Source organism: Eleutherodactylus coqui, chromosome 8 (genome assembly GCF_035609145.1).
Source record: "Eleutherodactylus coqui strain aEleCoq1 chromosome 8, aEleCoq1.hap1, whole genome shotgun sequence".
Lineage (NCBI taxonomy): Eukaryota > Metazoa > Chordata > Amphibia > Anura > Eleutherodactylidae > Eleutherodactylus > Eleutherodactylus coqui.
The window spans coordinates 80,833,815-80,858,481 of record NC_089844.1 but is presented as its reverse complement, the minus strand read 5'-3'; the positions used below and the strand labels follow the sequence as shown (position 1 = coordinate 80,858,481).

Sequence of the window (24,667 nt, the reverse complement as noted above, 5' to 3'; positions counted from 1 at the left end):
TTTAGCGATGCGCTAAAAAGAAGGCTTCATGGGGAAACATGGGAGATTAAAAAAAAACCAAAAAACGCAATTCTGCAGGAAATCCACTGCACCCGAATCTGCTCCCTTAATTGCAGAACACCTGTGGAATTTAACCATACGAGCTCCATGAGTTGTTTCTGGGGTTACAACATCCTATTCGCTTGCTTTTATGGTATTTTCGTGAGTTTTTTCATAATCCAGACTGCACGAACGTATCCTTATATCCCCCATCCCTGAGGTTATATATTGGCCACTGCGCTTGGACAGCACTTCTCTTATGTGATATGTATCACTGCTGACAAGTGCAATAATGTCAGCTTTTAGTATATATGGTTTTACTTCCACTTTATGCACAAATGATTATATACAACAACACAAAACACCGAAGGCAGCGATGACAATTTATTAATAATGGAGAACTGGCAGAAGATCTAGTTTTCAGTAATATACACCTCCTGTTTCACATCACATTAGAGGGAGGGCGGCTCTTACTAACAGGAAGACACATTAGGGTCACCACATCAGTTTTTGGCTTTCAATTTTTAATGGATCCATTTTTTTAATAAATGGCAAAACAGAATAAAAGCGAAACCAAATGTAAACTATCATTTCCATTAAATGAATTCATAAATCCAGTGGCCAGGTCTGTAAAAGTAAGGGTGGACACCCACTGGCGTTTTTTTCTCCACTGCGCTGCGAGAGTAAAGTTAAAGTCTCGGAGCGCAGTGCGAGAAAAAAACCGTCATCACGCCGGGATATCAGCATCACGCCGGCATATCGTCAGTCTTCTCAATGGGGCCAGCGGCAGCAGTGCTAGCCCCATTGAAGAGAGATGGAGTTTCCCAGGGACTTCTGCCACAGCTGTGACAGCTGTGACAGCTGTGGCAGGAGCTTCCTTCATCCCCGTGGGGACCGCAGGGATGAAGGAATCCTCTGCCACAGCTGTCACAGCTGTCAAAGCTGTGGCAGAAGTCCGCGGCATTCTATCCCATTGCTTTCAATTGGATCAGCACTGCTGCCGATCCCATTGAAAGCAATGGTTTCTGCCAAGCCCCGCAGTAAGATTATCAGGGAGGGGCTTGAAATATAAACCCTTCCCCGATAATCAGCAAAAAGTGTTTAAAAAAATTAAAAAAAAATACTCACCTCTCCGGCGCTCAGACGCATCCTCCTGCTGGCTCCCCTGCACTGCTATTAAGCTCTTTCATGAATGAATAGCTAAGGGCTATGTGTCATTGGCTGAGCGCTCAGCCAATAGCTAAGCAGTAGCTGCTATTGGCTGAGCCCTCAGCCAATCAGCACAGCCCTTTTAGGAGGCGGGGATTTTTAAATCCCCGCCTGCTGAAAGAGCTTAATAGCAGTGCAGGGGAGCCAGCAGGAGGATGCGTCTGAGCGCCGGAGAGGTGAGTAATTTTTTAAATTATTTTTTTAAACACTTTTTGCTGATTATCGGGTAAGGGCTTATATTTCAAGCCCTTCCCTGATAATCATTCCGCGGGGCTTGACAAAGCAGTGCTTTCAATGGGATCGGCCATTCCCATTGAAAGCAATGCGATAGAATGCCGCGGACTTCTGCCACAGCTGTGACACCTGTGGCAGAGGATTCCTTCATCCCCGCGGTCCCCGCGGGGATGAAGTAAACTCCTGCCACAGCTGTGGCAGAAGTCTGCGGCATTCTCCCTATGTTTTCAATGGGGCTAGCGCTGCTGCCGCTAGCCCCATTGAAACCACTAGCGATATGCCGGTTCTATACTGGCGCCTTTCTTGCGCTGCGAGGCGAGAGTTTTCTCGAGCTCTCGCAGCGCAAGAAAGAAAAAAAATCGCCAGTGAGCGTCCACCCTAAAATGGATAATTTCTATCAGTTTGATCTGTTTATATCCGTTTTTAATGCCTTTTTCCCCCATTTGTGCATACTCACTTAAAAACTGATCTGTTAGGCCAGCTGCCCACAGGTGTATTTGTGCACATATTTGTGTGCGCAAAATTTGGGTAGGCAATGCAGAGAATAGAAAAAGCATTGTTAATTCCGGAAATACACAGCGCTTAGGCGCATGCAAGTACGCTAAAACTTTTGTGAAGTCGGCCTTAAATGGAAAACAAAAATGGAACCAAACTGAAAAAATTTCAGTTCTGTTCCGTCGCTCTATGACTATAATATACAAAAATTTTAAAAAAAGGTCCTTACCCTTCACTTTCAACTTTTTTTTACTTAGCAAAAAATAAAAACTTCAATATATGCAAATTTTTTCTGTAAAAAAACAAACAAAACAAAAGCAGATGGATTGGAACTGAAAAGGAGCGCAACTGTAGCTCACTCTGAAAATCCCATTGAAATCAATGGGAAATAAAACTGAACTATTTTTTTCATTTTGCTGCTCCTCTGATATTTTCCCCGAAAATAAGACCCTGTCCTATATTAATTTTTGCCCGAAAGGCGCTAGGTCTTATTTTTAGGGCAAGTCATATTATACTTGCCTAGCAGGCTTGGTACAGGTCCCTACCGCTGCTCTCCGGAGCTGCTACGCGCCTCTTGCAACCCTTGCCCGCCCACAAATGATCACTTCCTGGTTACGGGATTCATAAATTCCACCTCTAGGAAGCGATGGCTTTGATTGGTTCTCGAGCGCTGCTCAGCCAATCAATGCAGTGCTCGATGAGCCAATGCGATGGCTATAATTGGTTGCTCGAGCACTAAATTGATTGGTTCTTCGACTGCTGCTCAGCCAATCAATGCAGCGCTCGATCAACCAATTATAGCCATCGCATTTGTTCATCATGTGCTACATTGATTAATTGGCTGAGCAGCACTCGAGAACCATTGTAGTACTTGATGAACCAATGGGATGGCTGTGATTGGTTAATCAAGCGGAGCATTGATTGGCTGAGCAGTTGTCGTAGAACCAATCAATGCAGTGCTCGATCAACCAATCACAGCCATCGCATTGACTCATCAAACGCTGCCTTGATTGGTTCTCGAGTGCTGCTCAGCCAATCAAAGCCATCGTTTCTTGGAGGTGGAATTTATGAATCCCTTAACCAGGGAGTGATCTTCTGTAGGTGGCCTAGGGCTGCAAGAAGTGCATCGAAGCTGCGGAGAACAGCGTGAGGGACCTGGATCAAGCCTGCTAGGTAATGTATCCCTTTTTTTATGTAATGCGGGTATGGCTTATTTTTGGGGTATAGCTTATATTTCAAGCCTCCGCAAAAATCCTGAAAAATTAGGATAGGGGTTATTTTCGGGAAAACAGGGTATGCCTACAATCTCATATGGAGACATACAAAGGTCTTTTTCTATGGAAGTCAGAAAAATATGGCTTCTAGGGTAGAATAATTGCATAATATGGCACTATACAAGGTACTATATAGAGAGCCCTTGCCTCCTGTACTGTCTCCTTGTCTGACTAAATACTCTATGCGAGCACTTCTAGATTTATAGCTCATATTGACTCTCATAGGTTGCAGGTCATAGGGAAAGCTGAATGTGAATACAGATTCCTAGGAGAGAGAGCAGATGTCGGTAAAGATTGATGCAGGAGGGGATCAGGTTGATCTGCCAGTTCTCTGATCTATGTACATCTTGCCTGCTTATGAATTTCATGTGAAAATGAAGCAAAAGTTTAAACAAGAAGTTGCACAAAACGTCAATCCAATGCCTATTGAATAGATAACACAACTTTAGCCTTCACATAAATAAGTCTTTTGGACCATGTTTTCCAAAGATCAGCAGAAGTGATCAAATTTACTCTGATAAATGAAGATCATGTGCAAAGATGAGTAAATCTGATACTGAATAAGTAATACGATTATGAAAACATGCACAGACGTCTAAACGGTCAATTTAATGATGATAGTATTACATGGTAGCATTTGGCATCTCAATAGTTTCAATATGACAACTCATATAGAAGTCTGAAATAGATGGTAATTTGCTCATCATATTAGCAGGGATCACTAATGAGCAAACTTTTCAAAAGTTCAGTTTACATGATCTGCCAGATCATTTGGGCAAAAACTTCAGTTCGGTCCAAATTAGTTTGAACCGAACCTGAACCTCACCAATACCCATAAAACTGGTGTATAACAGGGAAGAAGAAGGAAGGAAGAAGGAGGAAGAAAGAAGAGGAGCCATGTAGTGGGTTGGTGGAGACAAACTGCCCATGATTCGGTTTCATGCCAAACCAAACTTTTAGCAAAGTTTGACTGGAAACAGGATGCAACTGTTTCGGTTCACTCAAGACTAGCAAAGATGTAAACAACTTGAGAGGGATCTGCCAGCAGACAAAGGCTATGTTCACACTGTACCCCTGGATATAACATAAAAGTCTGATAGTCAAGGGCCCCACTTCTAGAAACCACATTGACCACCAAACAAGCCCCAGTAAATCTCTGTGCTCATGCCAGCTCACCTTTGCGGTTACTAGTGCTAGAAGTAACAGAAACAGCCAAACAGCTGTACTATGCCAGTTCTGTTATAACTTCCATAGAAGTGAATGGGAATTTCAGAAACCGAGTTGCACAGTGAGCTACGGTGTTTTTCTATGACTCTTGAGTTGCTGAAATAGTGTAGCCCACTGTGCTACACCATTTCAAACTCCCATTCACATCTATGGGAGTTAGAGTAATAGCATAAAATAGCCAGTTTGACTCTTTCCATACTTGTGACCACCAGTAACCGCAACACTAGAACGGCTATTACTATCGGTGGCAAGAAAGTGCACTCTACCGTACGATGTACTATTTCTGTCGTCTTATATACCAGAATCCTGACAGACCCCATCAATCTGGTCCACCAGCATTCATTCAGGATTTATCATAGCTCCCTTATTAATGGAAGTCATTAGACTAGTGTGAACACGGCCTAACCAAGAGACACAATTGATTGGCAAAGCAGGAATAATGGAAAAATATGAAAAATGAAAGTACTTGTGGTTGTAGCATCTATATGCAGAGTCTTACTGTATAAGTAGGATTCAAAAGTACATATGGAATTTCCCAGAATTCTTTTAATCAAAAACATTGTGGAGATAACTAGATTGGAACGAACATTTCTACCTACCCTTCAACGATTTATCAGCACCCCATCTCTGGATTCAGTCCGCAGTTCCGATATACAGTACAATATGGATATCCAGGGATGGGGGGCTCATAAAAAGAGCTGAGGAACAAATCTTTGGTTTAAGTTGGGAATATGAACATCCGAAGAAAAAGAAACACAAGTTAGAAACAACCAGATCCCTAAATGTCAATAGATTCAGTTGCGAAGATAAAAGATTGTGGTATTAAGGCACCACCATGCCTAGACTATATAAATCTTCCTTACATTGTCGTCAGTAGATGGCTTATCTATTATCACCTCTGGCAGTAGTAGTCCAACGGGCGATGTTGGGACAGATGGACCACCAAGCAGAGAGACCACTCCGTTACAATCCACAGTGCTGTGCATCTTGCCATTCGCTGGAAGCATTGGTATGATCTTCGATGTCTTGCTGGTCTGGCTTATGTTACTGTTCCGCCTTTCCCCATGTCTGTGAGGTACAAACAAGGAGCCTCTCCTGCTTTCATTGTCTTCGAAGGTGCTGTGTTCATCATCTGCAAAGTCGTTTTCTGAGCCCATGTCTTTTGCGCGGTTTCTAAAGCTGAACAGGCTTGCTCTACTGTTGCGTCTTGGAGAAAACAGAGATCCACGAATACTCAGCAATGACTGCAATAGAAAAGCAAGTAAAAATTAGAGATAATCGGTTTTGTGGAAGTTTTTGATGCAGATTTCGAGCTGAACAAGGGTAGATACAAAAGAGGGGAAATGTGTCAGTCTCTCCTCTGTACTTTTCCTTCTTTTTGAATCCCCTCTATGTAATTTCACGTGCTATTTTTGTAACAGTTTTTGAGCCACACGAACATTTTTGCGCAGCTGTACAATACACCTGCGACCATCAGAACCAATGGTTTCCTATGGATTCATTCAGATGAGCGATTTTTTGACATGCAAAAATATAGCCCATAAGCGCATGATTTCAGCGACCAAAAATTCCACGCTTCCGAAAAATCTAGGTCTTGCCCTATCTTTGGACTGAACAATGCTGGAGGCTTCATTGACTCCTATGAGAGACTATGAGAGCTGTCAGAAAAGGGAGGGGAAGGGAGTTTAGCAGCTGTCATTTAAAAATGATCACTAGTAGTTCTGCCAACCGAGGGATTTCGGGGCTACGGCATAATTTCCCTGCATTACACTGCAGCCAGCCATGTGAATGGACGGAATAATTGTGAACAATAGCCGAGACTTGGTTGCAGCTATTCTTCGTTCATGCGTTTTTCGGCAGAGATGGTCGCAAGTTTATTGCACGGCTAACTTAGCCATGAAATAACGTTAATGTTAAAGAGGTCATTTAGTTTTTTAAAATTAATGGTCTATACTTCAGACGGAGCATCAATATTAGACTGGTGGAACTGACTGGACATTAGATTGGGTGTGACTCCCAACACCTCGGACGATCAACAGTTGGAAGGCACTCACTTGAATGCCACAATGCTTTATTATTCAGCACATCTGAAAATATGGTGTTCTATAGTACGAAATATGTACTATTTACGTCGAACAAACATATTACATGCTGTAAATTTTTTACTGCAACTATTCGTCTGAGTAAAAAAACAAAAAGCCAATATGAATGCACCCATTCAAATGAATAGGTGGTACTTCCGTCCAATTTGCAGACCTGAAAATACATTTGTGTGCATGTAGCCTTAAGAAGGTAAGGTAAAGTCCCCTGGCCCTAGGGTGATGTCACATCAGGACATTTGCTCAGCAGACTGTTTTTGCGGGGTGGTTTGCCATTGCCTTCACAAGTCATATTTACCCCCCAGCAGGCTGGGTACTCGGCTGGGTACTCATTTTACCGACCTCGGAAGGCTGGGTCAACTTTGAGTCGGCTATCTGAACCACGTGGGACTGAACTCAAAACCTTCAGGCTGTGGAAATAAATGGTGAAGCATAAATGCAGTTTCCTGCAAAGTTCTCCCCCCCCAAAAAGATATAACCAAAAAGAAATAAATGAATGATGAGGTTAGCTCATGGTCTGGGTGGTCTACCAGCTAACCTTATCATTCATTTATTTTGTTTAGATTTTTCTTTTGGTGGGAGGAGGAAGGGGGGGGGGGGGCAAATCTGCAGGAAACTGCAATTATGCTTCACCATTTATTTCCACAGCCAGCATAGTTAGGCCTAACTCCCACGGGCGGATTTCCGCCGCGAATCACGCGGCAGAAATCCGCGGCGTTGCCCCGCAGCTATTAGGTTCTATTGAACCTAATAGCGCAATGCTCATGGTGCGGAATTCCACCCTGTGAAAGTACCCGTAATCACCCGCGGCATGTTCTATTTGCCACGGGCCTACACGCGGGCGGCTTCTATTGCAGTCAATGGAGGCCGTCCATCACGCTATCTTCCGCTGTAACACAGCGGAAGATAGCGTGGAAATGGTTCCCCGCCCACCGACGCCCGCGTCATGTGACACTGTGGGTGTGTTATCTGATACTGCTGGCGCGTCATGCACTGTACTGTGCATGCGTGCCAGCACGGGATGCGGGACGTCAGGCAGCAAATCCGGAGGTGAGTATGAGGTCCCTGGGGAGGCGCCGTGATGGACTCCGCTGCGAAATTCCGATTGCGGAGCCCATCACGGCCATGGGCACTAGGCCTTATACAATCAACAACTGGAGTCAGTAAGCGAATATATCTAGCTCAGAATCTTGCTTGGTCTGAAATGATAGATTGTATTTATCAGACACCAAGCATGACTCCATTCCCTTGGACGCTACGTATTTGTTAGGCAGGGGTAACAAGTCATACTCAGATACCATTCGTAGACCGAGTTGTCTGTCTCTACCTTTTGGTAGGAGGATAACTGAGGGGGACTAAGTTACATTAGGCGACTGAGCTATTAGAAGTCCCAATATTTACTTACGCGCTTATTATCACTAGAAAAATAGTCGTGCATGACTAGTAAGAAGCCTCTCAGTTTTGAATTCTGGCTACTCATAATACCTCCCTAAGCTACTACAAAAGAAATCTAACACAAACGCACTACATGTCAGGACGACAAATAAAAACGCACCTCAGGTTAGATGACAATGAGATAGACCTAAGTGCATATCTCAAGTGACCCAAAACTATATCACATCTTTATGAATCTTTTAGCAAGCTCGCAAACTTTCTGATTCTGATCAGAATTTTTTCCAACTCCACAGCTTTAGCTACAGGTGTTACATATATGTGTGTGACCTAAAAATGCATCCCTGACGTAGTCCCAGACATCTGGAGACTAAAACATTTTTTGGACCAGACCCTTCCAAGTCACCACCCAGAAGAACACTATCCAACATTCTGGGTAAACTCAGGGCACTGGTGCCCACTTTTTGGTGTATGTTTGAGTGTTTGTAGGTCAAACAGCATCTGTCTTGTATCTCCCCCGGAGGGATTGGACTTCTTTCCCAGTCCCTACTGGCTAGTTCAGTGTGCCCTTATGTGTGCATGTTTTTACTTAATCAGGAATAAAAATTACGTTTTATCTCTTAATCTACTCTGTAAAGGGCCATTATTTGAAAAATTAGACTAAACTGCCTCTGTTACTTTTCTCAGCAAGAGGAATCAAGTAAACCTGTAGATATGATACCTTTTAATGGCTAACAATAAGACATGATGTTATAGCGAGCTTTCGGACCTCTCGGGATTTGTATGTGTGTGTATCTCTCTCTCTCTCTCTCTCTCTGTATATATATATATATATATATATATATATATATATATATAAGAAGGACCCTGAGAGATTCGAAAGCTCGCTATACCATCATGTATTTTTGTTAGCCATTAAAAGTTATCATATGTACAAGATTGCTTGGTTTCTTTTGCTGAAAACAATCACATCTAGTTTTCAATCCTACACATGAGAGACAATAACTGACATTTTCTGTGTTCTGCAGCTCACTTCTCAGTATTGATGTGTAGACAAGGATAGAGTCCTAAGAATTTCATTAGAGTGTTTAATTACAGATTACCGCTCTATTCTCCCCCTGAAGGCTTTGATGTACCTTTACAAGGACAACTATCATCCTAATAATTCTTCAAATAAGTGAATACAAACGACAGCTGCCTCACGTAAACATGACCACCACCCGGGTGACCAGCAATAATTTGCTAATTATTTCATTTTCAGCTCACTTAAAAAATAGTCGTTGGTCAATAAAAATTGCCTGGTGCAAAGATGTTATTTCTATTTGAAGAACTTGGGAACAAATCTGCCTGGTGAATCTCTGTCTCTCTCCACCCTCCTGAACAACTTCTCACAAAAAATAAAGTAAAAATTTCAACCGCCCATTTTTTTCACATTCTTCAATAACTTCTAGGGGCGACTAATTGGACAATAGTTGCTTATTGTAAGTTGCTTATTGTAAAGTTACCCTTAGACAAAGTTTTTTTTTTACATGTGACAATTGTTGAGTGCTAAAGTGCCTGACAGCCATCCCAATAATTAGCGCTCCTGTGCTTTTACACAAGAGAGATATTGCTCAGTGATTCGATGCGGAGTGCACCGCAGATCTCTTCCGGCCACCCACCTACATTCAAAGTAGGCAGGCAGTCGTTCATAGACTAACAACTGCCTGTTTACATGGACAGACAGTCACTTGAGTTTTAAGTGAGTTGAAAACCAAGCGACTCCGACAAGTCAGCTCTATTGAGCGATTACATGGGTGACTGTCAGCCCGTGGAAAATTACCCCAACATAGTAAATCAACACTATACACACAGGAAAAAATGTTGTATGCCACATCTCTGGGAAGCAACCAGAGCAGGAAATCAGAATCCCCAGTGCAGGTGTGAAGCCACCCTTAAGGCCCATTTACACGTAACGATTATGACTCGAAATTCGTTCAAACGACCGAAAATGAGCGATAATCGTTACATGTAAACGTGGCCAACATGTGCTTTTCATTTGAACAATGATTTTAAGGTCAACCTGAAAACTATCGTTCCTCTACTGACAGGTAAAGAAAACACATTTAATTCTCAGTAGACTGCATCTCCATGAGAGTCCTCAGACAACATTGTAATCTGCAGCAGCTGTGAGCAGAACAATGCAGCTGTGTGCACAGCTGGGCGTGTGATTAATCACATGCTGGGCTCTGCAAAGAGCTCCTGGAGGCCCTTTTATATGCAAATGAAGATGATAAAGTCTTAATAGCCATTAACACTTTATGCAAATAGATCACAAATAGAGATGAGCGAGCATACTCGTCCGAGCTTGATGCTCGTTCGAGTATTAGGGTGCTCGAGATGCTCGTTACTCGAGACGAGCACCACGCGGTACTCGTCTCGATTAAACGAGCACTGACCATTGAATTCAATGGAGCCGGCAATACAGCCGGCCCCATTGAAAGCAATGGGCTGCCGGCGAGCGCGGGATGAATTTTCGGGAAGGGCTTAAAAATATAAGCCCTTACCTGAAATTCATCCAGAAATGTGTAAAAAGTAAAAGAAAAAATATACTCACCTTGTCCCGGCAGACGGAGTTCAGCCGCGGCCAGCAGTTCTCCTGAACTGCTGTGAGTAGTATTCAGCAGCCGGGGATTTAAATGAATTCATGAATGGGTGTGAGCTGCCTCTGATTGGTCAGGCTGTGACCAATCAGAGGCAGCTCATTCAGCAGGGGGGGATTTTAAATCCCCACCTGCTGAATACTACACAAATCGGCTGAACTCCGGCTGCAGCGGAAAGGTGAGTATACTTTTTTTTTATTTTTACACATTTTAGGATGACTTTCAGGTAAGGGCTTATATTTTTAAGCCCTTCCCGAAAATTCATCCCACGCTCGCCGGCAGCCCATTGCTTTCAATGGAGCTGGCTGTATTGCCGGCTCCATTGAATTCAATGGGCTAACATCGTTCTTCTCTGCCACAGCTGTTACAGCTGTGGCAGAGGAGAACGATCTTTATGCTGACAGTGCGGGGGGGGGGGGGGGGGGAGGGGTGTCTCACTCTTGCCACTATTGTGGCTTAAGAGTGAAACCTCGGAGCCCAAAATGCAGCCCTGCATGTTGCTCCTCGCCTGCCCTATCCATTTCTGTGTTTTTTACATGACTTTGGTGATTTGCTAAGATTTTCACAAATGAAAACCTTAGTGGAGCACCAGTCATATACAAAAATGCTCGAGTCGCCCATTGACTTCAATGAGGTTCGTTACTCAAAACGAACTCTCGAGCATCACTGAAACTTCGACTCGAGTAACGAGCACTCGAGCATTTTGGTGCTCGCTCATCTCTAATCACAAAATCTTTCAGTCCTTTGAAAGATTATCTTTGCATGTAAATGTGCCTTTACTCTATGAGCCCCTTTTTCTGCTAATTAACACCTATTTAGTGCCATCAAACACACAGGCCCCGCATGCATACACTCCCCATGCGCTTTCTGTATAGACTGTGTCCCTCCAACTGTATATGGCAATTCATGTGAAAGTTTTTGCACAGGGAGTCAACTCGCCATGTGAAAGACTATTAATTCTTCCCTGCATTGGTAATCTGATATACAGGCACCTTATAATAGTACACTATAAACTGTACCTGGTGTGGAGAGGAGAACTTGTTTTCATAAGTCAATCTATTTCCTTCAATAGAGAAGCGGAAACCTTTTCTTTTAATACTGGATTCAGATTCGGACTTTGGAAATTTTTCATCATCACCTTTCTCTTCGTTCCCTCCTCGCTTCTTCTGCCTAATTTTATTCTTCCGATCTTTGGCGCTTTTTGTACTTAACTTGGAAGCTTCTGATGAACTTTCTGAAAGGGGACCAAAACCTCCATCTTCACTGTATTCTCTCGATAAATTTAGGGCTGCTGCTGCTGCGGCCTGGTTGAAGTACACAATAATAGGATATTATAGCATAATAAGGATGTGAAAGGTATCTGTAAAGCCCACAATAATGGCATTACATTTAATAAAATGGATTTTATCTTTACTACCGTCTCCCATGTGACAGGGTCTCTTTATAGTGTAAGCAACGGGACTCTCAAAGCAAACCAAATTAGTAGTTTGGGACGTTGCAAAATTATTTTATTACCATATCAAACACACAGCTTGATATACATGAATATACCTGCGCTTCTTCTTGTTGCTTTTTAAGCTGCTCTAACATCTGCTGAAATTCAGCTTCCTTCTGCTCGGCTTCTTCTAGAGTTGCCTGGTTCTGCTCTTCATAAGCCATAGCAACAACGGCCAGGATCAGGTTCACCAAATAGAAGGAGCCCAAGAAGATCACCAATACGAAGAAGATCATGTAGGTTTTCCCAGCCGCTCGTAGGGTCTGAAAAAGAAAAAATATATATTCTGGAACATTCATAATACATACATGTTACTTTCCCATTATATAATATAAGTACTACTCCCGACTCTTGTTAAAGGGGTTGTCTATTTTGTACAAGCTCATTTGTTGCAAAGGTCATCTGATGATAAACAAATTAGAAGGAATCTACTGCTGGGGCCGAAAGTAACCAGGTATAATCTGTGAGGGAACTTGGTAGCAAGTTTTCAACTGTCCTGCAGCACTACCACAGTAGAAATAAAGTATTTCATGGTCAATGGACTGTCCATGTGTGATTTTTTTTCTAGTAACAGAAACCAAGTAATCTTGTAGATATAATACCTTTTAATGGCTAACAAAAGTACATGATGTTATAGCGAGCTTTCGAGGCTCTCACGCAGTCCATAAGGACCCAAAGAGGTACAAAAGCTCGCTATAACATCATTTACTTTTGTTAGCCATTAAAAGGTATCATATCTACAAGATTACTTGTTCCTCTTATTGAGAACCATCACACTTTGCTCTACTGGCTAACACGGTACCAAACTTTTTTCGTTTAGCCTGTCCATGTAATGCATGGAGAAGACAGGTCCTCCAAGGCAGGAAGGTGCAGAGGAAAAAGAATGGAGCACTCCTATAACATTCTCCCAAAGGATGAGACAAATCTCAATATCCCCAGTGAAATGGAAACAGCAAAGTAATGGAAGTTGCTTCCAACCGGGTTGACGCCAAACTATAGGTTGTAGAAGTGGTATAAATTGAGTAGTATAAGGGATAAACTGGTACACAGTGCAAACATCCACATATAGAATGCTCAGAGGCAGAAGTGGGTGAACATGACTTCTGTTTTAATGTTGAAATTAGCAGAACAAAAATACGTTTCGTGGCAACAGGCATCTTCTTCAGTTAATGCTGGGGATTCAGGGCTTGGAGACACATATGTAAGGACTTTTTTATTACTGCTGCATGGGCACAGCATTTGGGAGGGTGAGTGCAGGAGGAAGGTAGCACAAAGGGAGGCTGTACAAGCTTGGCAGAGCCATGAGCTCCATCTTAATCCTCTGGGTGTTCCTCCCAGCATTAACTGAAGAAGAAGCTTGTTGCATCCAAACACATCGATGTTCTGCTGGTTACAAAAATAGAAGAGAAGTCAGGGTCACCCACTCTGCCTTCATGCATGCTATCTGAAGATGTTTGCACCATGTTTTTTCCTTATACCACTCCAAAGTAAGACCGCTCTCACACATGCGTTCGAGATATGTAACGTTCAAAACCGCTGCTTTTTACCGCAATTTCGTGTGCCATTTTTTAACACATACTATAGCGTTGTACAGCGTTTTTTAATGCACCCCATCATTGTGATGGGTGATGAGGAGCGTTAAAAAGAGCTGAAGTGCATGAAAATAGAGCAGACAGTGCTCAAAAATTGTGGCGTTAGAAACATCGTATTCGAAAGCTAGTCTGCAGTGCCCCACTGAAATCAAAGGGAGTGTTTCAAACATCTGCTATATGCTGTAAAAAGCAGGCTGTGTCAAAGCAGCCTTAGAGACAGTTTTTGTAACCACTCTGGCCGGTAATTGTGGGTATCCACTATATTTACCCAGAATATCCTAAGAGAGTATTTGAAAGTGGAGTTTCTAAAGCTTGCTGCGGTATCTGGAGCATTCACCTCTAGATACCGAGGCAATTACTACCCATAGACATACTTTGCAAAATGCTTTTCCATGCCTACTGGTGGAAATCAACTGGGATTTTCCGCTCGCAGGGAAAAAATTGCCGTATGTCCTATTCTAGTGAGAGCCTCATACAGCCTCGCACGGACAGCTTTCATTGCATTCACCGGCGCGTCATTCTCTGCACTGCGCATCTGCGATGGCGCGCCACCCGGGACATCCACAGAGCAGAGAGAAGACAACATGACAGAGGTATTATTGTATCTTGACGACACCAGGAAGTCCTGGTGGAGCCAAGATTGACAGGTGGGTGACACCCCCTGAACGTGATTGGCTGCACATCTGGTTGGCCTGTAGGTCCTGAAAAGCCACTAGGGATTCGCAGCTGCGGACCACAAGCGTGGACTGCATCAGCATTAGGAGCGGTGAGCTGCCATCATGGAGCACAGAGGCGGTGGGCGGAATGCAGCTGAAAGCTGGCTGCCAGGACGCAGCAGAGAGGCGGCGACCGGACGGCTGTTCTGGCGGCGGACTGCATGCATGGCCAGCGGCAACATTGGTAGCAGTGAGCGGGGGAGCGCCTGTCAGGGAGCATAGAGGCTGCGGTGGCTGCCGGGATGCAGCACTGAGGTGGTGGCCAGGACGGAGACAGGGACAGCTGGTCCGCTCACAGTGATTGCTGTAGAGTGTGCATTGATTAGTGCCTGACCTGCAGCCTTAGGCTGAGGGTTACTTTTCTTCTTAGGCGTAGATTATTAGATGTTAATGCTGCCATGGTACAGCGGTAACATGGCAGCATTTACAGCTCATAATGTAAGCCAAAGAAGAAAAGTAACCCTCAGCCTAAGGCTGCAGGGCAGGCACTAATCAATGCACACTCTGCAACTAGGACCTTCCAGCCTTGACCCTATCGGGAGCGAGGGGGTATGACAGGGGCGTTCCCCCTGTCAAACCCCTAGCTTCCGGTGGTGTCAAAATACAATAATACCTATGACAGGTTCATGGGAGTCACTGCTGGGGCACAGGGTCTGATTCCGCTGTGAGATCTCGCAGTCAGAATCCGACCCGGCCGTGTGCACTGTATATAAGTAGTTTTACATACAGTGTTTTGAAAACTGCAGTTGTTTTGAAAGAAAAACATGAAACCTCCTTGAATAACTTTTTCTATGGAGCAAGTACAAATGAAATCACTATATCTCAGTTTTTTAAAGTGGGAAACCAAATTTGACTGTGATTATGATAGGGTAGGAACCATACACACTGCTAAAATAATCCTGAAATATACAAAGTGGCCTGTGTAAAAGATGGAGTGTAGCGGGAAGACTAAAGTGCTAAAGATTGAATGCCAAATATTTCTTTAGTGCACAACTAGCTCTGAAAATAACATTCAACCACCAAAAATCTTCCATCATAAAGAGTTTTGTAATGCAAACCTTTTACATGTCTTCCTTTATGGTATAAAATCTTATTTTGACCTGTTTTTAGATTTATTGTGTTATTCTTCATTGTTATGCCACACTTTCAACAATGAAACACCCACCAGTTGATATAAGTTTTCCCAGTAGTCCTGTGTCATCAGACGAAATAAGGATAAGAACGCCCAGCTGAATGTGTCAAAACTTGTGTAGCCGTAGTTTGGGTTTCTTCCAATTTTAATACATTTGTATCCTTCTGGGCATTGACTAAACAGCAATAAAAAAAAGTGCAAATCTAGGGGTAAGTATGCAAGCTAAAGCCAGGAAATACATAAGATATAGTAATATTAGAATTTGATAAATGAAGTCGTCATCACACTCATACAACATGTATTTTGTAATATCATGAATTCTGGTAAATTTGGTTCATAGATGTCTGAAAAATATCTTCACATATGCAGTATATGACAACTGCATTTTTATGTGATTCCTAGATAGTTGTCCATCTTCTAAAATGATGGGAATTGAGCAAATTAAAGTAAAATTGTTTGGTTAGTGTGGTGTAATGAACTATGAGTCTTCTTTCACACGGGCGCTGAGATTTTCGGCCATTTGCATCGCGGCCGAAAATAGCATGAACAAGAGGCAGCCGCGACCAAGGCGCTGAGGTATCTCCCGTTATCTCGCCCATTCAGACGGCTGGGCTGTGGTGTATGCATGCCACAGCCCGGAATGCCGTTGGCCGAGGGTAAGAGAGTTCAGCTCAGCTAAACTCCCTACCCCTTCCCTCCCCCTCGCCACCCCTTGCCAGCTGCTGGCAAAAGGAGGGGGTAGGAGCTTAGCAGAGCTAGGGTGCTAAACTCCCTACCCCCTCTCCACCCCAGCCTATGGGAGCTGCTGGCATAAGGAGGGACTCTAGCAATGCAAGCCACTGCTAAACTCCTTCCCCCTTCCCTTTTCTGATGGCTCTCATAGGCTTCAATAGGAGTCTATGGGAATGGCCAGCATATTCCCGTAAAAGATAGGACAAGTCCTATCTTTTCCGGTGTCACGTAAAAAAAGCAAGCCAGAATGTGCGCCATGTGTGCTACTTTTCCTGGCGGGCCGATTTTATGCACCGGAAAATCACCCATCTGAACAAAAGCATTGCGGCAAAATAGCTGCAATTAAATGCTTGAGTTAAAGAGGCCTGAGTGCCTATTACCCTTAGCACATCACATCCAATGACTGATTATTTGGGGTTGTATATACGCCTCTTGTAACTCTTGAGTTCAGGGTGTTCAACTAACTTAGTAAGGACAAAACTCCCAGTGTTTGCCCCATGTGACACCGGGTGGCAGTTTGTTCCCCTTATTATGAGCATATTACCAATCAAACTACTAACGATGACCAGTTCGTCTGTGCGTGAATGGGTTTGTGAGTGACTTACATGCTCCGCCCCTGATCACCTGACAGTGATGTCATCAAAGGTCCTCCATCCCTAGTGAGGGAGTTACATGCTCTGCCCCTGATCACATGATAGTGAGATCATCACAGGTCCTGTACACACATAGCTGCTGCCTAGCTAGGTGTTCATTAGTATTCCATAGCAACTGAGGCCACAGGGGGTTTGTAGTCCGCCCGTAAACTGCACAAGGATGCAGGACCTTTGATGACATTACCATCATGTGATAAGAGGCGGAGTATGTAACTTTCTCACTTGCGATGAAGGACCTTTGATGACATCACCGTAATGTGATCAGGGGCAGAGCATGTAAGTCATTCACTTGGGATGAGCGTCTCTGTCTGTGTTCAGGGGCGGAGCATGACAGTGATGTCATCCCAGGTCCATCTCCATTGCTGTTCTGCTTGTGATCTTTATAGCAGTGCTGTGTGTGTAACGTGCATGTAGCACAGCTGTGTGCACCACCAGAAACACAGGTACTATAATTTCCTAATAATTACCAGTAATGATTAATAAACACAGAATGAACGAAAGGATCATGCTGAGGTAGGATAATGTTGAAATATTAACTTCAGGTCAGCCAAACATCAAGAATTGTTGTACTATTTCAAGACTTACTAAAATTGGTTGCAGTAAAACATCTTACCCTGCATCTGAAGAGTTCCCGCAGAGCAAAAAGTCTCTCTGACCTTCCAACCTGTATAAGTGAGCTGCAGGAAGAGATAAATGTATAGAAGTGAAAACGGATTTTCTATGCTGTATGGTACGTAAGAATTTAATGTAAAGGGCTATTCCCAACTAAATACTAAGATAACAAAACAATAACAGAAATACGTAGAATTTATATTTACTATTCTATTTTTTTGATACATTGCATGTGATCAGTATACTGCATATGCATTTACAGGTTAACCCTTTCCAATCCAATTTGTATCCTGGTTTTCCTAGGGGGCTTACTCTTTTCTGCCGTTATAAAATGGTGCTATCTGCTGGCTAAAGACAGTACTGCATGAGGTGACCCGTTGGATAGGCTCCGACAGCAGAGAGGCGGGCAATATACAGTAAGAGAACCCTGTCGGATGTCTTCCAACATCGGAGCTGTACAGCCTTAAATCATAATGTCTTAACAGGTCAAACAGTGGATTGGAAATGGTTAAAGATTAATTAAAGGCCTGTCTGTATGGCCTATCAAGGCATATGGACTTCATAGAAATATGTTTCCCACTAGGGACACCCCTCTATGAGTGAGTAGGGAGAGCTACTACAAAGATTGACTTTAGATTGACTGGTTAGAAGAACTCAATGCAACCATATGTTACAATCATAAAACCTATCAGCATTTGCTGCATTTTACTAAAGGTCAGCAGCCAGGTCTTCTATACAATTGCTATGCACTGAACAGTACATAATGCTGCTGGAGAAACCACATGTGTGACACAGTTCTCAGTGTCAATACAGACTTCAAGTGACCCTCCGGGCCTGGAGAAACTAAGATGGCCAAAACACTTCCCCGACTACCTGATGCACACTGTGCATTAGTATGCATCGGTAGTCTAGGACACTACATGCTGATCTGACTAGCCAGCACTGCTCGTGCAGGCATCACTGGTCAATCAAAGCAGGTGTAGTGTCTTAGGCTAAGGCCGCATGCAGATGGGTGGGTTGGATTCCTCATGCGGGAGCCCGCGAAGGAATTCGACCCTGTGCCCAGCCGGCATCCGTGCGTTCCATGTATTTTCTTCTTTTTTTCTGTACTGCGGATGGTCCGCACGGCTCGCCGTTGGACATGCACAGTACAGACTTTTTTTTTTTTAAACTCCAATGTCAATTGTGGATGGACCGCTTCCAGTGACTTCAATTGAAGCCATCCATGCAGAATCTGCAGGAAAATGGAGCATGCTGCAATTTTTCCTCTGCGAATGGAAATTGCAATTGGTTTCTGCTCGTGTGTAAAAAGCAGCGGATCTCCGTAGGAAGTAATAGGCGGTATTTGCTGCGGATACGCGGTGCGGACATGGACTGTGGATTCAGCAGCAAATGTCTACCTGTGTTCATTCGCTCTAATGGTGCATACTAATATAAATTCCGCATCAGATTGCCAGAGAAGCAGGTACGGCCATCTTTGTTTGTCCAGGACCGTTGGGTTGCTTTCAGTGTTTCATAGGATTTGCAATACAAAAACAATATGCTCATTAAAAGTGAAAATATGTGCTTTGTGTGACAGCTTGAAAGCGGTAGCAGGTGCAGTAAAAACCATTCGCCTTTATATTTCATGAATCTTTCTTGCAATTTTCATGCATAAATAAAAAGCAGAGAAACTGGATACTGAAGCTACTGGTCTGAATGGGAATAAGTGGTCATTTATGTGAACTGAACTTAGATCACCATGGGGAAGTCCGGGACTTGTGGCTACAATATGGACATAACAGCCTAAATGAGGCCAAAGACTGAAACCATAGATGGATGGATAAAAAAATGGTGATCGGCGTAGGAAAAGGGACTAAATAAAGTTTTACAAGCAGCAGAAATACGAAGTCTCCCTTTGTTAAGACTCTCAAAAATTTGGTCAACCGCTTAAGAATCTGGAAGACCGAGATGGAACTGATATTGTAGTTATAGAGATAGATATACTAGTTAATAACAATTTTGAAGAAGTATTGTGAGCTGCTATCAGGTTGCAGAGTTAGGGAATTTGCTAGCTAAGTGTCCTATGATATGGGGCAATTAATCATTGGAACGAGCAAAAAAGTCTTTTGCTTTCAAAAGACGTTTATTTACACGTTCATTTACATTTTTTCATCATTTTCATACGAGTCTGGGAATGGTTTGTGAATGACTGTGACATGCAATGACTGGCAAACGCCGAACGATGAATTTTATGCCTGCATGAAATGAATGATGAATGGTAAGTAATAGAGATGAGCGAACGTACTCGGATAAGCACTACTCGTCCGAGTAATGTGCTTTATCCGAGTATCTCGCCGCTCGTCCTGAAAGATTCGGGGAGCGCCGCTGCTGACAGGTGAGTCGCAGCGGGGAGCGGGGCAGAGCGGGCGGGTGAGAAGGAGAGAAAGATCTCCCCTCCGTTCCTCCCCGCTCTCCCCTGCAGCTCCCCACTCCGCAGCGCGTCCCGAATCTTTCAGGACGAGCGGGGAGGTACTCGGATAAAGCACATTACTCGGACGAGTAGTGCTTATCCGAGTACGTTCGCTCATCTCTAGTAAGTAAACAAATTATTGTTCATCGCTCAATCATTGTTTATACTGAATGAGTAGCATTCATTTTTGGACAAATAAACAATAATTTGAATGATAATCATTCCATGTAAGAGGGCCCTAAGATCTGAACCTACACACAGTACAAAGCCCTTGTAGACCGTCACTCAACTTCAGATTGCCATTTGTTGTGGTGTTTAGTTTGTCCTCCAGTAGAGTCTAAAAGGCTAAGTAGAATGCACTACATAAGTAATGAAGTGTATATTTTAGCAATCGAACAATTACATATTAAGAGGCTAAAAAATTGTAACAAAAAAGTCAATCGAGTTTAGTTTAAAGAAGAAACATCAGTATTTAAAAGAAAATAAATACCGAAAAGAATTTTTAAAAAGCAACACATAATAACTTTTATTGTGTTCCTAACAACCCAGACAATGAAAAACGTATTTATCTCACAAAGATAGGTAAATGCCGTAAAAATAATTTAAAAAAAGTAATGCCAGAATTGATGTTATACGTTTGTTCCCCTTACAAAAAACCTAATAAAAAGCAATCCAAAAGTCATATGTGGTTCCGAATGGCACCATTAAAAAATCCAACGTTTCGAAAAGTAAGACCTGATATAGCTACATTTCCAGAAAAATATAAATATTTGGGGTATTATAATGTGGTGATGCAGATTCAATTGTTTTTCTTTAAAAATATGTTTTTATTGTGTAAAAGTAGTAAAAAAAATTAAAACAATCTATATAAACTTGGTATCACCATAATTACGCTGATCCAGATAAGAAAATTATGTTATTTTTACTTAATGGTGAATGCTGTAAAGACAAAACCCAAAAAACAATGGCAGAATTTTTGGACGTTTTTTTCCATCTCCCTTCAACACAATGTTAATGAAAGTTATTCAATACATTATATGAACCCCAGAGTGGTGCCATAAAGAAATATAACTCGTACTAAAAAAAAACAGTCTTCATACAGCTATGTCAATGAGTTATGACTCTTGCAATGCAACAATGAAAATTATTTGGTCCTTAAGGCACAGAATAGGTTAGTCACTAAGGAGTTAAGGAAGGTGCTGCCAGCTTGCATGGATGCCGTGGCTAAAAGCCGTAGGCATGATGTCAATTAAGCATGAAGATGAAAAGAAATACCAGTGATGGCACAACCTTCTCTGTAGGAAAAATTTTCAAGAGCAGGAATAGTAGTAACCTATCTTGTCTTTATTAGAGATGAGCGAGCATACTCGCTAAGGACAATTACTCGATTGAGCATTGTCCTTAGCGAGTACCTGCCAGCTCGGAAGAAAAGGTTCAGCTGCCGGCGCGGGTGACAGGTGAGTTGCGGCAGTGAGCAGGGGGTAGCGGGGGGGAGAGAGGGAGAGAGAGATCTCCCCTCCGTTCCTCCCCGCTCTCCCCCGCCGCTCCCCACCGCCAGCAGCCGAACCTTTTCTTCCGAGCGGGCAGGTACTCGCTAAGGGCAATACTCGATCGAGTAATTGCCCTTAGCGAGTATGCTCGCTCATCTCTAGTCTTTATTCATAAGTAAACTCAGCAAAAACAAATCTGTTTCGAGGCAACTGCCACTTCCTCAGTGAAAACACAAATGGTGCAGCACTCCTGGCTGAACGGTATTCCTGTCGGCAGAGAAAGAGTTAATCATCTATTACCAGGCCAATAAGCCAAAACGGCTACACTAATTACCGCATATTCCATGGCGCTGAAGGCCAGAATCTAGGAGTGGGGGGCATACAGCAGATTCAGCAAGCCCATCTAATGCATGTCATCCATTACCTTGTGGTTTTAACTCTTTAAATGAGACTAGAGACTAGTTTTTGAGTAAATATTACAAATTTTGATTTCCACATTTTCATTGGTTACCATAAAGGGGAGTTCTGAAATGCTGCCCACTTTTACAATACCACAGTTTAGTCAACAAGACATTTTTCACTTGCTTACCACCATCTTCAACGTATTCCTGCCAGTCGAACTCTGGAAAAGTACTGTTGAAGAATGTGCTGTTGGCATCCATTGTGCCATTGATATAGGAAGTGATATTGATTCCGTGATTACTGTTTAGCGGCGGCCAAAGTAAACATTTATTCCTTAGGTGTCCCATGAATAGCTGCAGTCCTATTAGTGCAAACACACTCAGACAAAACACTGTGAGAATCATCACATCTGAAAGCTTCTTAACCGACTGGATCAGGGCCCCCACAATGGTCTTCAATCCTGGAATCAAAACCGCATCATTGTGTTTGCTCCATATGAACACCATCACATGGCTTAAAACATAATCAGTGCAGAGTGAATTATTTGCATGCAGAAGCCAGGACAAACACTGCAACATTGACACAAAGCAGTTAACACAATGGACAGCCTGAAGCTGATGGAAAACAATGAAATGAGTTGAAGAGATGTGGACAATTTTGTGACTCTTCCCGTGCCTCACAGAGGGTGATGCACTTTACAAAATGGCCGCTTGCAAAATTGATGGGACTTTTTTTTTTTATTTTGGGATTAGCAGAGTTATGAAAGTAGGTGTCTCACTTAATGCAAATTTGCATAAATTACTCTTCTAGTTTGTGTCACATCATGTTAATTAAAAAGAAAACGCTTTATAAAATACAAGTTGCTTCTGATGTCTCCAAACAACTGTTTTATAACATTCACAAATAGTTATTCTATCTATCTAATATCTATCCATCTATCTTTCTAATATCCATCTATCCATCTAATATCTATCTATCTATCCATCTATCTATTTCATATCTATCTCATATCTATCTATCTATCTATCTATCTATCTATCTAGCTATCCATCTCATATCTATCCATCTATCTATCTCATATCCATCTATCTATCTATCTCATATCTATCTATCTATCTATCTATCTATCTATCTATCTATCTATCTATCTATCTATCTATCTCATATCTATCTATCTATCTATCTCATATCTATCCCTCTATCTATCTCATATCTATCTATCTATCTATCTATCTATCTCATATCTATCTATCTCTCATATCTATCTATCTCATATCTATCTATCTATCTATCTCATATCTATCTATCCATCTATCTCATATCTATCCCTCTATCTATCTCATATCTATCTATCTCTCATATCTATCTATCTCTCATATCTATCTATCTCATATCTATCTATCTCATATCTATCCATCTATCTCATATCTATCTATCTATCTATCTATCTATCTATCTATCTATCTATCTATCTATCTATCTATCTATCTATCTATCTCATATCTATCTATCCATCTAATATCTATCTATAAATGATAGGACCTATTTATTAAGCCCTGAATGCCAGAATTCTGGCATCCCAAAGTTGCAGATTTGGTGCATGCACCAAAACAGTAATTTTTCAGACATCCTGTCACTTTTTAAAAAGTGGGTGGGCTTTAGCTTTAGGGAGCGGACTATGCATGACCTGTAAAATGTACTATAATCTACACCAAAAAATGGCATAGATTATAGGAAAAACCTACTCCAGACAAGAGTTGGTGTAGAGTTTCATCTGGCACATGGAAGTGCCACCAGATGAGACAAATGAGGCTTGCGACTATTTATACATTTGTTGCTCGTAGGCAGGTGCAAGGTTTACTAGTGTGTGAAATGTCAATCCAAGTAAACAAGCCCCCTAATTTTTCAAAGACACAGCCAGATTGTATCCCCGTAAACACAGAGAGACCTTTGGTGGTCTGACCCCCGGGAACCAGCCAGTGAGTAGAATGAAGAGTCCTATTAGGATATACTTGCATAGTATATAATGACATACTATACATGATGGCATAAGAGAGTGATGAACCACAGTGGAGAGCTACTTAAAGAGGTATTGCAGTTTCAGCCAAGTAATGCTATACTGGCATGTAATTCCACAGTGCCCCTCTGGAGAAAAGTTGGGCCAAATGAAAGTTATATTGGTGATTTGTGTTAAGTGAACATTTGAAAAGTTTGGTTTAGCGGTTCACCAAACTTTTGCAAAATGTTTAGTTCAATCCAAATTAGTTCAAACCAAACAGGAAATTACCTAAAACTTGAGTATAAGGCTGTCTAAGGCCTTAGTCACACGGGCGTTTTTTCGCGTGATTTGCGGATCGCATGACGGATGCGCATCCGCAAATTGCGTGACCGGGGCCAAAAAATTGTCCGAAAAATCTGCTCCTAGCCGCGTTTCATTAGAAACGGGCCGGAGCTGTCCAGCGCATTGAATTCAATGGAGCCGGCAATACAGCCGGCTCCATTGAAAGCAATGCGCTACGGGCGAGCGCGGGATGAATTGTCGGGAAGGGCTTAAATATATAAGCCCTTCCCTGCAATTCATCCAGAAAAGTGTAAAAATAAAAAAAAAATATATACTCACCTTGTCCCGGCAGACGGAGTTCAGCGCGGCCGGGACTCACACCCATTCATGAAGTCAGACATGCCCCTGATTGGCTCAGCGCTGAGCCAATCAGAGGCAGGTCTGACTCACACCCATTCATGAATTCATGAATGGGTGTGAGTCAGACCTGCCTCTGATT

At 42.6% G+C, this 24,667-nt stretch overlaps 1 protein-coding gene across 9 annotated transcripts in view; it reads right to left on the bottom strand.

Annotated features, from left to right (window-relative positions):
* The window catches only part of LOC136576552 (sodium channel protein type 2 subunit alpha), a 138,666-nt gene that overhangs the window by 82,739 nt on the left and 31,260 nt on the right, over window positions 1–24,667 (bottom strand). For 2 of the 9 annotated variants that reach the window (XM_066575914.1, XM_066575913.1), the window contains exons 6-11: window positions 22,075–22,347; window positions 17,545–17,608; window positions 15,580–15,721; window positions 12,163–12,369; window positions 11,631–11,915; window positions 5,342–5,722 (exon numbers count right to left, since the gene is read on the bottom strand). In XM_066575914.1, coding sequence (XP_066432011.1) covers window positions 5,342–5,722; window positions 11,631–11,915; window positions 12,163–12,369; window positions 15,580–15,721; window positions 17,545–17,608; window positions 22,075–22,347 — 1,352 coding nt within the window. Of the gene's footprint in view, window positions 1–541; window positions 554–5,341; window positions 5,723–11,630; window positions 11,916–12,140; window positions 12,370–15,579; window positions 15,722–17,544; window positions 17,609–22,074; window positions 22,348–24,667 lie in introns of all 9 variants that reach the window. The other 7 variants (XM_066575917.1, XM_066575916.1, XM_066575920.1 and 4 more) reach the window with 5 other exon arrangements.